The sequence below is a fragment of the Hemitrygon akajei genome, chromosome 10 (assembly GCF_048418815.1).
Source record: "Hemitrygon akajei chromosome 10, sHemAka1.3, whole genome shotgun sequence".
NCBI lineage: Eukaryota > Metazoa > Chordata > Chondrichthyes > Myliobatiformes > Dasyatidae > Hemitrygon > Hemitrygon akajei.
Window position 1 is genome coordinate 136,662,726 of NC_133133.1, and position 17,929 is coordinate 136,680,654.

Sequence of the window (17,929 nt, forward strand, 5' to 3'; positions counted from 1 at the left end):
TTGAATTAGGGCTCAGTCCACTCAGTATGTTTACTCTATTTAATCTGATGGGTGTTGATCGTAAATCGTAAACCTAATAATAATAGAAATGGAACCCTACTTTTTTTGAAAAGGAAGACTTTTAGTGGTGACGTTGTGGTGGCTCACATCTGCTTCAGATGAGAGTAGCTGCAACACAGATGGGTTTATTTTCATCTCGCAAGTTGCTGACATATTGTACACACTTGGAGTAAAGACACTCTGGTGTCAGATTGAAAACTTGTGAAGGCAGGATGATTGTGCTGAAGTTGAGTGAAATTTGAAACAACCAGATGGTGAACTTGTATGACTGCCATTTTTGAAGTCTGCTTCCTGTTTGGTTATTTCATGCTTTTAAGATTTTCAGTTTGAAATCTAAATAAAACATATTATTAGTGGCATAGTCAAGGTTTCTTAATATATTACTTTTGTATTAAGATTCATTCAGTTTCAGTATGTGATTGTACTACCCCTGACACTGGTGGACTTAAGATCTTGAAGGTGTAGTGGTGAAAAATATTGTGGCCAATCTTGTTGGCTCTCTGAAAATGATTCTGCCCAGTACATTAATTAAGTTACTGTAAAACAAACTAAATGTTTTTTTATCCCACCATTGTTCTTTGATTTCAAGCCCAATGTTTCAGCAACACAAGCATTACGATAGAACAGCAGAGAAACACACTCTTCAGCCCATGATGTTGGTGCCAACACTGTCAATTTAAACTAACCCATCTGCTGCACATGGTCAACATTTCTCTATCTTCTGTCTGTTTATGTGCCTTTCTGAATGTCTCTTACATGTTTCTATCATATGTTTCCACTATTTCCCATGACAATGTATTTTAGACATTGCCACAATGTAATCTATTTTAAAAACTAGGTTCGCAAAACTTTCAGACTTTCTCCCTCTCACCTTAAAGCTATAGCTTATACTATTTGACAATTTCAACCTGGCCATCAACTCTGTCTAAACCCCTCATAATTTTATATTCTACTTTCAGGTCACTCCCTCAGCCTCTGATGCTGCAGAGAAAACAATCCAAGTTTCTTATAACTAATACAGGCAACTTCCTGGTAAAGTACTTTTGCACCTTCTGCATAGCTGCCATGTCCTTCCTGTAAAGTGGTGACAAAAACTGCACACAATACTCCAAAAGTGGCTCAATCAAAGTCATGTATGGCTGCAACATGATTTCCCAACTTTTAAAATTGTAAAATGCAACAGCTTCTTTGATTCCTCCTATTAAAATTTCCTGACACTTAGGAAAATTGGATTTTTTAAACAAGTAAGAAAACCTACTGTTTAACTAATTTCACCTCATGAAATAATCATTGACACTTCAAAAGTCTCCGTGGAAAAATGTTTGGTAATGCCTTCCATCATTTAAAATTTGTTGCTTCATCTGTAAAGCATGCTGAAGTGTGAAGCACGCTACTTAGAGTAAGGTCACTCAAGATATTGGGTCTTGGTCAGTCTCAAAAAGGGCTCCCTTTAATCCCACACCAAAACGGGTTCATTTCTCATGATCCTACAGTTTTGATTTTTCTTCTAAGGAATAAATCTAACAGTCCTTAGATTACCATTACATTTTCCACCATCTTTTCAGAGGTGCAGTATTAATAGCCAGTTAGATATCTCTCTTTTTAGTTTTCCTGCATGGTTTCTTGCTGTTTGTCTTAGATCTACAACCACTGGTTTCCAACCTCTTCATACCACCAGTGAAACCAGCTTCTCACTTAACCTCATAATTTTGAGTGTTTCATGTTGGTTAGTCCATGTTACTTCAAATCACAAATGATGGTAATTGTCTTCTGCTTTCCAAGACCATCAATTCTTCCTCTAAATCCTTCTTTCTCTGCCCTTCATTGAGACATACCGAAAAACCTGTCCCTGTGTTTTTGGTCATTTGCCCTACTATTACCTCAACTTGCTTTGAGTAAGCCATTCAGCCCCTCCAGAATTTGCAGGCCAGTTTTTACCTCTGCACCTCACAGATGAACCTTTTTCATGTTGGTGCCCAGCAGCATGGTTTGAGTTGAAACTCAGCCTTCAGTGAGAAGGCACTGCTCTCAAAATCCATGACTGCTGGGTAAAGTTGAAGGCAGGGATTCACTGGCTCTAAAAACTAAGTAAGTAATTTTCTGATAACTTCTTGTTCGTGACATTCAGAAATTAATATTGTTGTGTTACGTACCCCAGCAAAGATAGAAGTGTCCGTTGGAGTCTGGTGGTACTATTTTCAACAGTGTTTATTAGTAAAAATATACAAAACAATATCAATGCAAATGTACAGATAATATACATTAGCAATACTAAACCTAAAAGTGTGGGTATAATAATAATCAATAATAAACAAGCTCTATCGTTATCTAGGGGATAATGAATTGTCACATGGAAATATAAAGTTCAGTTCATGCAGGCTGAGATAGTTGTTGGTCGATGTGTTGTAATTGTTGGAGAGAGAGAGAGAAAGAGAGCGCGCAAACAGTAACAGCTATTGTCTTGCCAACCTTCCTTTACGATCTTGATCCATCGATGTGTTGTTGCTGTGGCTATTCAAGTATGACCCCTCCGTCCTTTAGCTAGACCGTTCTTCTGTGGTGGACTCGTCACCCAGGCAAGGGTGGACACACACACAAGCCCCCACCGGCCTCGCTATAAACACTGTGAGTTAAAATTTACTGATCCTTCGTTCGGTCTCCGATGCCCCACACTTTCTCGTGGGTGTCTGATGCTCACTAGTGTGTCTCCTGGTGCATCTGAGGGGTGTCACCCCAGACCTCACTTTTATCCCCACTCGCGGGGTCTCAAGTGCCAATCAGTTTTGAATGACTTAGCCCATCAAATCAGCCCACTCCAGCTGTCCACCGAGGAATTTCAATGAACAGAATAGTACCAAGTAAACAATCCTTCTCCAAAAGACAATAACAGTAAATCAATGGCTCCTCTCCTCTCTTATCAATAGCAGATGTCCCAACTTGTTTACCTCTTATCTGTGTCTCTCTCATTCTCTCTCATGAGCTGTTATCAGTAACAGCTGTCCTGGCATGTTTTCTTTTGCCTCTCTTCCTTCCTTGTTAACAGCATCGAAATAGTAACAGTTTGCGATTCTCCAAAAGGGGGCATGGGCAACTCTGCACCCTTCTGCCCATCAGAGTTGTTCATCCTTCATAACAGTTGATAGACATGAAAACACAAATTTAAATAGGACAAAAATAAAATAAAAGCAAATGGATAAATGAAAGTATTAGTGACTTTCTATATATAAGCATAGAGACTTTCTGTACTGTCAGTTCACAAATCTATTACCTTATGTTCTCTATTGAAACCACCACATTTTCAGATTTGCATCAGGTCTAAGTTGGAATCAGTATTTAAGAAGTGTTTACCATCACCAAGCATCCCCTATGTCTCCTGCAGTAATGTTGGGAAATCCCAGGAAGACTTAGCTCCATTGGTTAGACTCTGTGTGAAATTCAACAGTTCAGTCTGACAGGTTCATCATTAAAAATCAGTCATTAAGTCAAGGACTACATGCACAGAAGTCCTAGACTCACCCCAGTATAAACAACAACGTTGAAGGTTTTACTGGAACAATTAGCATTTACCAGTGAATTTCACTATGTATCTGGGATCTTTTGGGGTAGGGAAGATGTATTCAGTTAGGTCTGTTGCAGTCAAGACATAAGTTTAGAACATTATATAAAATGGTGTTACTTCATACAGTTTTTGGGAAGTGGTTGCCACATTTGAAATAACGGTGTTTAATTTTCTTTAAAGCACTTAGGTCGCCCTGAAATTGTTTAAGGTGTATTACAAATGCAAGTTTTTCCTCAAAAGTGTGTTAAATCTTCGTCAAGTCAAGTCACTTTTAATTGTCATTTCAACCATAACTGCTGGTACAGTACACAGTAAAAACGAGATAACATTTTTCAAGACCATGGTGTTACATGAAACAATACAAAAACTAGACTGAACTACGTAAACAACTACACTAGACTACAGACCTACCCAGGACTGCATGAAGTGCATAAAACAGTGCAGGCATTACAATAAATAATAAACAAGACAATAGGGCAGTAAGTTGGTGTCAGTCCAGTCTCTGGGTATTGAGGAGTCTGATAGCTTGGGGGAAGAAACTGCTACATAGTCTGCTTTTGAGAGCCTGAATGCTACAGTGCCTTTTCCCAGATGGCAGGAGGGAGAAGAGTTTGTATGAGGGGTGCGTGGGGTTCTTCATAATGCTGTTTGCTTTGTGGATGCAGCGTGTAGTGTAAATGTCGGTAATGGCGGGAAGAGAGACCCTGATGATCTCAGCTGACCTCACTATCCGCTGCAGGGTCTTGCGATCTGAGCTGGTGCAATTTCCGAACCAGGCAGTGATGCAACTGCTCAGGATGCTCTCAGTACAACCCCTGTAGAATGTGATGAAGATGGGGGGTGGGAGATGGACTTCCCTCAGCCTTCGCAGAAAGTAGAGGGCTTTCTTTGCTATGCAGCTGGTGTTGAGGGACCAGGTGAGATTCTCCGCCAGGTGAACACCAAGAAATTCGGTGCTCTTAACGATCTTTACAGAGGAGCCATCAATGTTCAGTGGAGAGTGGTCACTCCGTGCCCTCCTGAAGTCAACAACCATCTCTTTTGTTTTGATTTGTTTTGTTTCCTCTATGATTGGTGACCTTTCTGGTGCGAGGCCTGGTCATACTTGGTGGACATTACTGCATGCAATTTGCCTTCATTTGGATCCTGCCTGGTTTCTGCTTTTTCATGTATCTGCCATTTCCATTCAAGGTCAATGTATTTCAGATTTTGACAACCTGGACTTAGGACAGTTTTTTAAAAACTGCTTCTATACCTGCATTTACTGGGCTGTTGAGGAAAACTGTTTGGACCTGTTTTGTTTTCCATCAGTTGTGGTGAACTGAAATTGAAATCTGGTGAGTTCTGATAGCCAGCCATACAGTGTAACCAATATAGGAATTGAAATTCATCCTGTGGTGCTGAGGTTGTTGGTTTTAGGGTTTAGTTAATTTTGAAATATGTGACATTCAGCTGGGCACTTTAAATTGATGGAACTCTATTTTGCTATTCTTGCCATTCCAGGCAGCTTCATCCAGCTTAGTTAAATTCTTTCTCTTTATATACTTTGTCTCAAATGTGGTTACGTGGGGAACATTGTAGGTGTCAACTGTGATCCTTAAATGGATCAGATTCTTTCTAATTTACCTTGACACACATAGTGGGGAAGTTAAATAATGGTTTTGTAATGAGCTGATAAATTTTATTCTCCATGTTTCTGCATGGACCAGAACAGATGGCAGGATGTATTTGTCCAATCTGTAACCGTTCACTTTCATGCTTCCTGCGTCAGCAGTGAGAGTGAACTGCAGATTCGTTTGTGGCTATGAAAAAGCAATTGACTGTGTGGTTGCTGTACCAGGAGGGAAGCTCATGAGGCACTCAACAACAAAGGAACCCTTCAATTATTATCATTAAATGATAACTTTGCTGCTGTTGCTGCATCAGCTTGGAAGAAATTAACCCTTTGAATTTCATCGTGTTTAAAATAGTGGCTGCAAATGGGAAGGAAGATACAAAAGTGCATTTTATCATAGTGAGGTTTCTGGTTCTGCTTGTGTTCCTCTGCGTAGGGTCTATGAAGTACAACAGATAGCTGTGATTGGCAGTCAGTGAAAATATTGGTCATTTTCAACATTGCTAGCTGGGTTAATCTAAAAGTGATTGTATAGCTAGCAATTAATTCAAATTACAGGAGCGCCTCTAATTTGCTCCCACAGAATTTGTGTCAGATTCTTTTTTAGCTTGCATTTTCTTGACACACGCAGATGACATAATTTCACATTGCAGAAAAGCGCAATAGGGATGGTGTTCTGAGAACACAAACCCCAGATAATGAAGGGCAGGTGTTGCATTTGTCGTATAACTTTCTTCTGCTGGATATTTGAAGTTTTGTACAAATGTGATGAAATTATCTCAAGGCAGGTGTATTTGTACAGGTGTGTAATTTGATTCTCTTTGGCTGTGCTGGTCTGTTATACAATTGCATGAACAATGCACTTAGATAAAGGACATTAATTGCAGTGTAAGTTGTGTTAGGTCTTCCTAGCAATCACCTGTATAATATTGTTATCTCCAGTGGTACTGTTGTGGGATAATAATAAATTGAATTAATTCAAGCCCAGAGAATCATTTGGGGAAGGGACAAAGTTAAAAAGTTGTATGCAGAGACATTGGTACACTCAGACACCACGTAACGACATGCTGCATAGTGCTGACTCGTTACAAAGCAGTGATTCAATTCTTTATTGAAATTTTTTAAAATAACAAAAATTCATTCCAGACATCCCTTAAAACTTCTCGAGTGGCCACCATTGCAGTAAACATTCAATCAGCCAATGCGAGTGCTTTACATATGCTCTGAGCCACTCACAGCCAATCATGTATTAGTTCACACTCTGCTTCCCCCACCTGTGTAAAAGTTTCTGCTCACTCACCAACGTATTCCATTTCTTTCACCTGTAATGTCTGGAAAACTGGTTGCAACTTTCAGTCAGGGTAGTACATCTAAGATGTCTAGGAAAAGCATGAACATGGATGTGAAACTGCAAGTGATACAGCAGGTAAGGCTGGTGAGTGTCGGGTTGATGTTGGCACCACTTTGAAATTGGCTACATTGATCAGAATGACCCTGACTGGGAGCGAAGCAATAGGGCAAAGAGAGATGTTCTTGACATGATTTCCTGCTACCGAGAACAGCTTCATGAGAGGAAATTTGAGAAAAAGCAGTCAAATCTCAAAGCCTACCTGAAAAAGTCTAAGTTAAAGGAGGACCCACAGCCTGGTTTCTCTTCTAAGATGTAACCACCACTCGCTTCCCTCCGCTGCTGCTGCGATGTGTTGCTGCTCCACTGATGGTCAGGCCCATTTGTGTGTTTGTTACTCCACGAATTGCTGTGTTTACATAAAATAATATATCATATCTCAGGGTTAATATTTTTATCAGGCACACATGTCCATTTACGTAATGTTATAATGACCCACATTGTGCTGGTTTGCATAGTGCTGCACCTGAGGTATGCATCCTCAGTGGTTAGTGAGGTCTGGCTTTATTGGCCATTGACATCACAGCTCTTGAAGTTTGTACTCCTGTTATGTTGTATCTTACTCTATTCTAAACTCATGGTCAGTTTATTAAGTACAGGAATGGAACCCCATATAGTCTTCCGGTGCTGTAGCCCATCCACATCAAGGTTGGCTATGTTGTGCATTTGTAGATGCTCTTCTGCACACCACTGTTGTAATATCACACACAAAATGCTCGAGGAACTCAGTAGGCCAGGCCTGTTTGCTAATTTTGAATCTGAGATTGTTGGACTTTTTATAGTTGAGGGTCATGTGGAAACTGGGTGACTGGCTATATGGAGTTAAGTTATTGCCTGTATTTTCTTGGTATGGATCAGTGTGGACAATATGATTTCATCCAACTGTATTTGCTCAGTAAATTGTAATTGGTGTAGTGGTGCAATACTGGGTGTAGTTGTGGGCAATAAGGAAAAGCTAATTGTGGATTTTTTTTAATTGGCTACTTTGCTTTTAGGGTTTCAACTGTCTGTTGCAGGCAAATCAAGTGACATCTGTTCTTGATGCTAGACTTTTGCTTCAACCTCTTAAGAAATTTTAGAAATTGTCAAATGAATTCACCAGAGCTAGAATGGTGTTGGGTCAGTGCCAAGTTGTGAAATTTGTTTTCACAAGCAAGGTATCATCTGATGTTTTCTTGCATGTTCCCATATTCTAGTGCTATAGAGCTACCATGTGTGGTTAGATGGAACATCATAGATCTTAGGACATGTTGCAATATTGAAAGTGAGAATAACTTAGAGATGTTGAAAGTGTGAGGGACTCAGAGATTCAAGTATTTTTTCAGTGAACGATAGATGAATGCCTGCATTTGAATAGGGCTAAGTATCAGTGGCATTGATGTTAGTGGGAAAATGGCCAATTTTAAAGCATAATACTGATTATTGTTTATATTGAACCAAACTCTTAGACCTCCAAATAAAACATGGGTAAAGTGACCTTAGTTGCACAGTTTGGAAGTGTTGTTAATTGCATTTCACCAAGCTGAAAAGGCAATTTATTCATAATCAATTGTGACAAATACTTCTGAATGGCAAATGTTTGGAAAATTCCTTTTCAAAACAATATCCATCTGGTGATGCTCCAGTGGTCTGGAATTATGAAATAGTCTTAATGAACACTTAATTACTGTAAGAGGAAGTTGTGCTAGAGTTGCAAAGCTGTATTCTAAAGTGATAACATTTAGAAATTCAGCAGGAAAATGTTACAGCCATAATCACATTGCGATGTAATCACATGACATAGTTTTGGGATTAAATTTAGTGTCTTCCTGAAGTTTATGTGAAGTTGACATTCCTTGTTCAAGCCACCATCATTGAGCTCTCTATCCTGTTCCTCAATCCTTCATGAACCGTACAGTCACCTTCAGAAAGAAATAAAATCCCTGTTCATAAGGGGAAAATTGATTGCTTGAAGAGGGAAGAAGCAATTAAAATCAGTCCTTGCGATTACATGAACCAAGTGTCACTTTGAAAAGTTTACATGATGTAATCTGGTCCTTGTAAATAGCATTGACCACAGTAGTCAGAAATCAATTTTGAAGACAGTGCAGTTGTGGCCAGGTTTTGGCTCTGCTTTTTGTTTGTGAATTATAGGAGAATATTTTAACTTTCCAGTGATATGACAGATCTCCGAGTCGCTCCAACAATTACCTCTCTTATACTTGTAGTGAGCAAGGACATTTTGTCTTTGCCCAGGAATGGAGGGAATAGGACCGGTATTATCACTGTCCACATGGTGATAATACTAACTTACTTTGCCAGTTGAATGAAGATTTGTGCAAAAGAACTGATGGGAGTAAAATTATGCTGAACACAGCATAAAATGCTTGTAAGTGCTGATTGAATTTCTCAATTGTGGACTTGGAGGTCAAATTAATTATACTATATACAAGAGTTGGTACAGAACTCTTGCAAGCATTATGAGAACTACTTTCATCAAACAAAATTTTCCCTTTAAATCTTTCATTGTTTTCCTTTCACATTTGTTATTCATAAGAATGTAAGGGAAGGATCCAGGTGAAGGTGCCATTCATTGATCTGTTATCTCATTGCTGCTCTCCTATAATAATCCTATATCCCTTGATTCCATTGTTATCTAAAAATCTGTTGATCTGTTTTGACAAATCTAGGCAACTGTTGTTCTCTTTTTGGAGAATTCCAAGACCTGCTTTGCTCTGAGTAAAGATGCTCCTTAGTACTGAAGGACTGAGCTCTTCTTGTGTGGTTTGGTTCTAGACATCTCATCCAGAGAAAAAGTCTCAAGCTTCATGTTCCAGTGTGAGCACCTCTGATTCTCCTAAACTCTGAAGAGCAAAGTTATGTAATGCTTAGTCTTACCTCATAAGGATAAGCCATGTGTGCCAGGGATAAGGCTGTTGGATTTTTCTTGGTCACAGAGCACTACAGCACAGAAGGAGACCCTACAGCACATCTAGTTCATGCCAAGTTGTTTTTCTGCATGGTGCCTCAACCCGCACCTGTGACATGGGCTAATGTACCCCTCCTATCCATGTTCTTATCCAAGCATCTGTTAAATGTTGCATTTAAACCCACATATATCATTTCTGCCAGCACCCTGGTCCACACAAGGACCATTTTCTGAGTGAAGAAGTTCCCCTCTGGTTCCACTTAAGTATTTCATCTTTCACCCTTAACCAATGACTTCTAGTTTTAGTCTCCCCCAACCTCAGTGCTTGCGTTTACCCATTTACATTCCACATAATTTTGTATACCTCCATCAAGTCTCCCCTCGTTCTCCCATACTCCAGGGAATAAAGTCCTAATCTATTCAGCCTTTCCCTATCATTCAGGTCCTCAACGTTTGGCAACATCCTTGTAAGTTTTCTTTGTACTATGTCAATCTTGTTGAATTCTTTCCTGCAGATTAGTGACCAGAACTGAACACAGTACCACAAATTTGGTCTCACCAAATTTCTTCTCCCTTTATTAATATATACTCTTCTTTAGGTTGTTAGACTTCAGATCTGTATGCAATATTCCAGATGCCCTTTCACCTTGGCCTTGTCTAAGTGCAGTGCAACATCAACAATTTGTCATCCAAATTGCTACCATTACCTACGTGTTAACCTGCTGTGATTTCTATTCAAGGATGCCTATGACCTGCTGAAAAACCAACACTGCATTCTCTCACCATTTAAAAAGAAAATAGACCATCTTTCTGTTTTTTTTCTCTATATTATATTTGGTTTTCCCATCCTAGTTTATTCATTTAGCTGATCTGTATCTGCTTGAAGACTGACTATATCCTCACAACTTATTCTGTCAGAATGACTTATTATCGTCAGCAAACAGTTATATTACATTGGTTCCCTCATGCAGATCATTGAGATAGCTTTTGAATTGTTGAGACCTCACTCTAGTTCCAGCAGCATCCTACTGGTCACAACCTTCCAATCTGAAAATGACCCATTTGTTCTTAATCTGTTTTATTGTCCAGCCATGAAACTATGCTACATACTGCCATCAATCCCAAGTGCTTTAATTTATTTTCTAACCGCTTGTGTGACATCTTAATTGAGAATACTTTCTCAATGCAGCATATGCATTGATTAATCCTTATGTATTCCACTAGATACATTCTCAGAAAACGAATGCATTCATTAAATATGATATTTACTGTCATAAACCCACATTGCCTTTGTCAAATGCTTTCTAAATGGCTTGTTAGCACTTAATAGATATAGAATCAGGTTTATTATCACTGAGGTATTTAGTGAAGCTTGTTGTTTTGTGGCAGCAGTACACTACAAAACAGAAGAAAATTACTGAGCTAGAAAAAAGCATAAATAATGCAAAGGAGGAATAGTGAGGTGGTGTTCATGGACTGTGATGGTTGAGGGGAACAAGCCATTCCTAAGACGTTAACTTAAGCTGTTCTACAGCTCCCTATTTTGTTTTTTTTTAATATGTGGGCTTACATTTACCAATGTTTAATCTGTGAATCCGTGGAATTCTGGAAGATGATGAATGACTGCACTATTTCCTACATTTCATGGGATGAAACTCCTTTAATTTCCCCACTATCTTTTTTTAGTCTAATCCTCTAGCACCTCTCTTGCTCTAAGCCTGCTGCTTTCTACTATTTTAAGGGTACTTATATCTTCCATGAAGATGGGCAAACTGTTTCTTTAAATTCTCTGCTATTCATTATTGTACATCTTCTATCTGTAAATGACAAACATGAACCTTGTAAACCTTTGCTTTTTTAATATCTGAAAAAAACTATTATCTGTTTGTTTCTTGCTGAAATTACTATTGTATTTTACTTTCCCATTATTGCTGCGCTGGAATTTTTTATGTAGAGGATTAATGTTATTAGGAATGAGCTGCCAGTGGAAATATGAGAGACGGGTACTTAGTAAAGGTGTAAGAACATAATGCAGGCAAATAAACAGGCACGAGTTGGAGGGATATTGACAATGTTCAAGTCGATATGTAATTTAAATAATCTTTATGGATGGCACAGACAACATAAGCCAAATGGCCTCTTCCTGGGCAGTTCTGTTGTATGTTATGGATTGGCATTATAGTTGGTCTGGACGAGGTGGACTAAAAAAGTCCACAATCTGCTACAATCTGCTCTCTTCATTGGAGTGTAGCTCAATAAAAGGATCCTTTTCTGGTTGGCTGCCAGTGACTAGTGGTGTTCCATAAGGGTTGGTGTTGGGATCACTTCTTTTTATGCTGTATATAAATGATTTAGATGATGGAATAGTTGGCTTTGTTGCCAAGTTTGCAGATGATATGAAGATTGGTGGAGGGGCAGGTAGTGTTGAGGAAACAGATAGACTGCAGAAGGATTAGATAGATTAAGAAAATGGGCAAGAAGGTGCAAATGAAATACAATTTTGGAAAATGTATGCACGTTCATGCTCTTTGGTAGTAGAAATAAATGTGTAGATTATTTCCAAACAGGGAGAAAATACAAAAATCTGAGATGCAAAGGGACTTGGGAGTCCTAGTGCAAAGCACCCTGATGGTTAGCTTGCAGGTTGAGTCGGCGGTGAGGAAGGCAAATGCCATGTTAGCATTCATTTCAAGAGGTCTGGAATATAAGAGGAGAGGTGTGATGCTGAGGCTTTATAAGGCACTGGTGAGGCCTCACCTTAAGTATTCTGAACAGTTTTTGGGCCCCTTATCTTAGAAAAGGTGTGCTGGCGTTGGAGCTTCACAAGGATGATTCCAGGAATGAAAGGTTTATCATATGAGGAACATTTGATGGCTCTGGGTCTGTACTCGCTGGAATTCAGAAGGATGAGGAGGGATCTCACTGAAACCTTTCGAATGTTGAAAGGCCTAGACAGAGTAAATGTGGAAAGGATGTTTCCATGGTGAGAGTGTCTAGGACAAGAGGGCACAGCCTCAGGATAAAGGGGCACCCCTTCAAAACAGAGATGTGGAGACATTTCTCCACATCTCTGCGGAGAAAGGGTGGTGAATTTGGGGAATTTGTTGCCACATGCAGCTGTGGAGGCCAGGTTGTTGGGTGTATTTAAAGCAGAGATTGATAGGTTCTTGATTGGACATGGCATCAAAGGTTATGGGAAGAAGACTGGGAACTGGTGTTGAGGAGGAGATAGAAAAAAGGATCAGCTGTGATTGAATGGCGGAGCGGACTCAGTGGGCCAGATGGCCTAATTCTGCTTCTATGTCTTATGGTCTTGTGGTCTAATTCTGGCCAGAGTTTGATTCAATAGACCTGAATTGAAGAAAAGCCAAGTATATCAAAAAGCTTGAATTTGTTAAATCGCTGACTCCACCTGGGTAAAATAATCTTGTGTTCATCAGTTTAAGAAAGGCTTAAATTTTGATGGATCCTTTCGTGTTTTTGCACGAACCTAAAGCTCAAAGTCTTAAAGTACTATTGCAATAAGGACAATTTGTAAAACAAGCCCATGTACTGTAATTTGATACAGATCAGAAGTTTGGAGGTGTTGATTATTGGATAATTATTAGCAAAGACACATTCAGTGCTCCACTACAGGGTCAGGCTAGGACTTTGGTGTGCATGTCTCCAGAAAGAGACCTCACCCAGTCTTCCTCGCTTGCTGAAATGACTGTTAGCCACTCAACCACATCTGCCTCTGGCATGATAATTGATTGCAGCAAAACCAAGTTCATTTCTGCTTTTTACTAGATTGCATGCAATTACTGGCTGAATATCATTTATTTTTGGGATAGTTGAAAGGTTTGGTAAATAGACCCATTAAATCGTTTGCAAATAAGGAATTGGAATCTTGCCATACTTATTCAGTGTGCTAAACTGAAAACTTACATATATCTATCATGATTTTACAGGGCTTTTTGAGAGATCAACTGTAGATTGGTTGATCCTGGGATATCAGCAATGTAGAATATAAAATGATATGAATATGGGTTTCTCCTTTTGGTAAACTTACCCTCCTCTCCTTGTTCTATTCCCCACTCTGACTGCTTACCTCTTCTCACCTGCCTATCACTTTCCTCTGGGTCCCCTCCTCCTACTCTTTCTCCTATGGTCCATTCTCCGCTCCTATCGGTTTCCTTCCTCTCTGGTCCTTTACCTTTCCTACCCACTTGGCTTCAATCACCTTCTACCTATCCTCCTTCCCCTCCCTCCCCTGTCCCAATCTTTTATTCTGGCATCTTCCCTCTTCCTTTCCAATCCTGAAGAAGGGTCTTGGCCCAAAATGTCAATTTGTTTCCATAGATGCTGCCTGAGCTGCTGAGTTCCTCCAGCATTTTGTGCGTGTTGCTTTGGATTTCCAGCATCTGCAGAATTTCTTCTGTTTAAGATATGTAACCAAATTTCTGCAGAATGAATAGCACTGTCGAACCAGTCCTGCTTTCTTTTGAACAGGCATGAGTTGTAATATAAGGAATGAGCATCTGCTACCAGTTCTCACAACTTTTCCTTTCATGCGATCTTTGTGCTTTCAGGTATTTGCAATTTTTGGATTTGCAACATGTGGTGGGTTCACTGGCCATACTGCGTTGAAAGTGAAATGCAAAAATGAGAGTGGTCCTCATGAATTTAAAGCAACCTTCCAATATCCATTCAGGTTAGTGTGTTTTGTTTGAAATGTTAAACCAGTGTCAAGTCAAATTGTATGACCTTCATTTTGTTGTGTAGCTTTTGACTTTGTACAGAACAAATAATATTCTCTCCAAGCTGAATTAGTCATGTAATTTTGATTGTTAATTAGCAGCTGTAATTCCTTTCAGTTAAATCAAAGCTTTCAGTAACTTTGTAACCAAGTATCTGTCTGCATTTTGCAGCCATGAAAATTAATAACATTTCTTAAATATTTAAAGTGTAGATTTTTTTTGCCCTTTTGCAGCAGTGAGTATTAATATCTTCAGTTGTTTCTCAGTCAATGACAAAGTTGCCTTACATAGTCATTAACAGGGACTAAATAGTCATGTTGTTCCTATGGCTACAGCACATTGCAAAACAGGTAAACTGTCCAGGCAATTGTGATTCCTTCCGTACTTACTACCCTAGAAGTTGGAAAGTGACTTCACAGGCAAATATTATGGAAACTAATGCTTTGTACAAAAGAATAAGTAGTTAATATTTTTATAACTTCCATGTTATGTTATTATTGACTTATTTTTCAGGCTGAATACTGTTATTCTGCTACCCCAGAAGACATGCAATAGTACTGTAGCAACCCATCTTGTAGGAGATCTTTCATCCTCTGCTGAATTTTTTGTTGCCATCGCAGTCTTAGCCTTCCTCTATTGCATGGTCGCTCTTGTTATCTACGTTGGTTACCTCCATGTGTATCGTGAAGGCAAACGTGGTCCAGTAATTGTGAGTATCTCAGCATATTTCTATGAAGGTTATCAAGTCATCAGCTTTATGCATTGTTGTGATATGGTTACTTTAATAAATTGTATTTCATCTTCACAGGCATTAAAATTGTATGGTAGTGATAAATAAGTTTATATAGAGGAAGGAAAAGGATTGATGAGAAAGACATTAAGAAAATGTGTGCTCTTAATGCCAGCTTGATGCACCTAGGTGTATTGTAGGCCATCAGGAGTTTTACTTCATATGTTTGACCTTGTGCAGAATATTTCAAGTAGATTTTCGCCCGTAAGTAAGGAATTGCTGCATGGGATTTCACTGGAAACATACATTTGCAGACCTATTTAGCCATAAATGTTGGATTATTGGATAAATGTATTTTTGGTAGATTGAATTTTCTTGTCTTGTAAATTCCTTTTGTTAGCTGGTAACAATCTAATCACTGAGCTCCCTCTGAGTGAGGACCTGTAGGTACTTTGAATAGAATTTCTGTCATGTGCCCAAACAAAGATTTAAACTTCAACAGAGTTTTGAAGTTTTTATTGCTGATTCAGTGTCAAAAAGAGAGACAATCTTAAGTACTTTTCATTTGCTAATGTTAATTGAGAAGTTAAAGAGAATAAAACCTGATGTCTTTCTGATCTGATGGCTCAGTTTAGGATTCTGAAAGAAGTTATTGGAGAGGTAGTGGCTATATTATTGAAAGTTAGCAAGTATAACTTGGTTATTGAAGAAAGGAAGGATAGAGAACTACAGTCCAGCTAGCCTGATCCAGCTCTTAGGAGAATAGAGAAATATATTAAATAAGTGGGAACAGGCACCTAGAAATCAAAATATGATTGGGGCAGAGTCAGTATGGTTTTAAGAGAGAAAATAGTATTTTAACAAATCCTAAAACATTTCAAAAGATAAAGCTCACTTTATAGATAAAGAGGTATGTTTTGAACACTTTAAGAGGCAGAACTTCAAGGGGCCCAACATCTTGATAGAACTAAGGTGAGGAATTTTTTTTTCTCCAAAGGGTTTTAACTTGGAATTCGTATGACATTGCATTGGATCCTTAGTCAAGATTGACATAGAGGGATTGGTAAAGGATCAGGAATGATTTTATTGAACAGTGGAGCAGGTTTGCAGGACCATCTATACCAGACCTTTTCTGTATTTCAATAAATGGCAGGGCTTAAAGAGGAGGATAGAAATACTGTGATTGAGGCTTGAGGAGATGAGCCTTCTATTATAAGGCTTGTTAATGTTTTCTGTTTTACTCGTGACCTATACTGGCATGAAATTCAATACCTACTGAAAAGCTTGGAGTCATGCTTCATTGCCATTAATAGCAAAGTGTGATTGCATGCTACTAGTCTTAAATACAGCTATGAAGTTCAACCTGGTACATTTTGATGAATGCTTTGGGATTCTCTTGCAAAATTTAGTTAAAACAAGGAAGTTACTACCTACTCTGGTGCTGTGGGTAATATTTTCTGCATAATCAACATGATTTATTTATATTAAAATTGATCTATTGTACTCTGGTACAGATTCAAAGAATATTGTAATTTTAAATAGCTTGTTCAGTTAAGACCCTTATGAACTAAGAAATCATTTAGAACTATAATGATTTTCCATATATTGCTTTGGTAGCTACTATTCAATATGGAGAACAAATGTTGAGAGACAAGCATTAATCTTTGATACCTGTAATTTCAAAGTTCAAGGTAAAATTATTATCAGAGTACGTACGTGCAGCACATATGAGATTATTTTCCTAATTTGTTAATCTATTCAATGCAACTTGATGGAGAGCATTTATTGTACCAAGCTGTGGAATTCGGTGTGGTCTTCTGCTGCTGTGGTCCACCCACTTCAAAAAGGCTCAGCATGTTGTCTGTTCAGAGCTGCTCTTCTGCACACCACTGTTGTAACATGTGGTTATTTGAGTTAATGTTGCCCTCCTGTCAACTTGAATCAGTCTGACCATTCTTCTCTGACTTCGATCATTAACAAGGCATTTTCACCCACAGAACTGCAGCTTGCCGCATGTTCTTTGTTTTTCACACCATTACTTGAGAGACTGTTGTGCATGAAACTCACAGGAGATCAGCAATTTCTGAGATACAGTACTCACCCTGTCTGGCACCAACAATCATTCCATGGTCAAAACCACTTTGATCATATTTCTTCACCATTCTGATCTCTGGTCTGAACAATAACTGAACCTCTTCCTCAAGATGGCGCTGATAGGTGTCAACTCTTTGCGTGCATCTCAGATGGAAATCATCAAATATTCCCATCTAGGACCAGTACAGCTAAAATTCAGTCATAGCCGTGGGTACTTCAGTAAGCAACATCATTTTAAGATGTTTAAAATATATATTGATCCTCAAAACTGACGAACCCCAAACGACAGATTCAGGTTGTGAGTGCAGTTCCCATTTACGGAAACAGAAGCGAAGAAGGTGTGCTGGGCTGCAGGCATGGTTGAAATGCCTTATACCCCCATTTCTGACTATCCTACTGGCATATGTACAGTCTCTGGAAAATAAAATTGAAGACCTCAGAGCAAGACAGAGGGATATCTGGGAATGCTCTGTACTTTGCTGCATAGAAACATGGCTCACCTTTGCCATTTCAGCCCGATGGCTTCACTGTTTTCTGAAAAGACAGGTCAGTTGAGTCTTTTAAAGTTAGAGGAAGAGGAGTCTACTTCATAATTAACTCATTATGGTACACAGACGTGATGGTTCCATTCTCAGTACTGCTCACCTGACCTGGAACATCTAACGGTAACTTGTCTGCCAAGGGAATTTTCTGCTATCATCTATAGTGGTGTACATTCTACCTCAAGCCAACGTCAGACAGGCACTGGAGCAGTTGAGCATCATGATCAACACTCACAAAAGAGTGCACCCAGTTGCCTTCTCTATCATTGTTGGG

The 17,929-nt window shown here is 39.0% G+C and overlaps 1 protein-coding gene across 1 annotated transcript in view; it reads left to right on the forward strand.

The window, feature by feature from the left end:
- sypl1 (synaptophysin-like 1) overlaps nucleotides 1–17,929 on the forward strand; it is a 35,686-nt gene that overhangs the window by 928 nt on the left and 16,829 nt on the right. Inside the window, exons 2-3 of the mRNA XM_073059053.1 lie at nucleotides 14,122–14,243; nucleotides 14,803–14,998. Coding sequence (XP_072915154.1) covers nucleotides 14,122–14,243; nucleotides 14,803–14,998 — 318 coding nt within the window. The remainder of the gene's footprint in view (nucleotides 1–14,121; nucleotides 14,244–14,802; nucleotides 14,999–17,929) is intronic.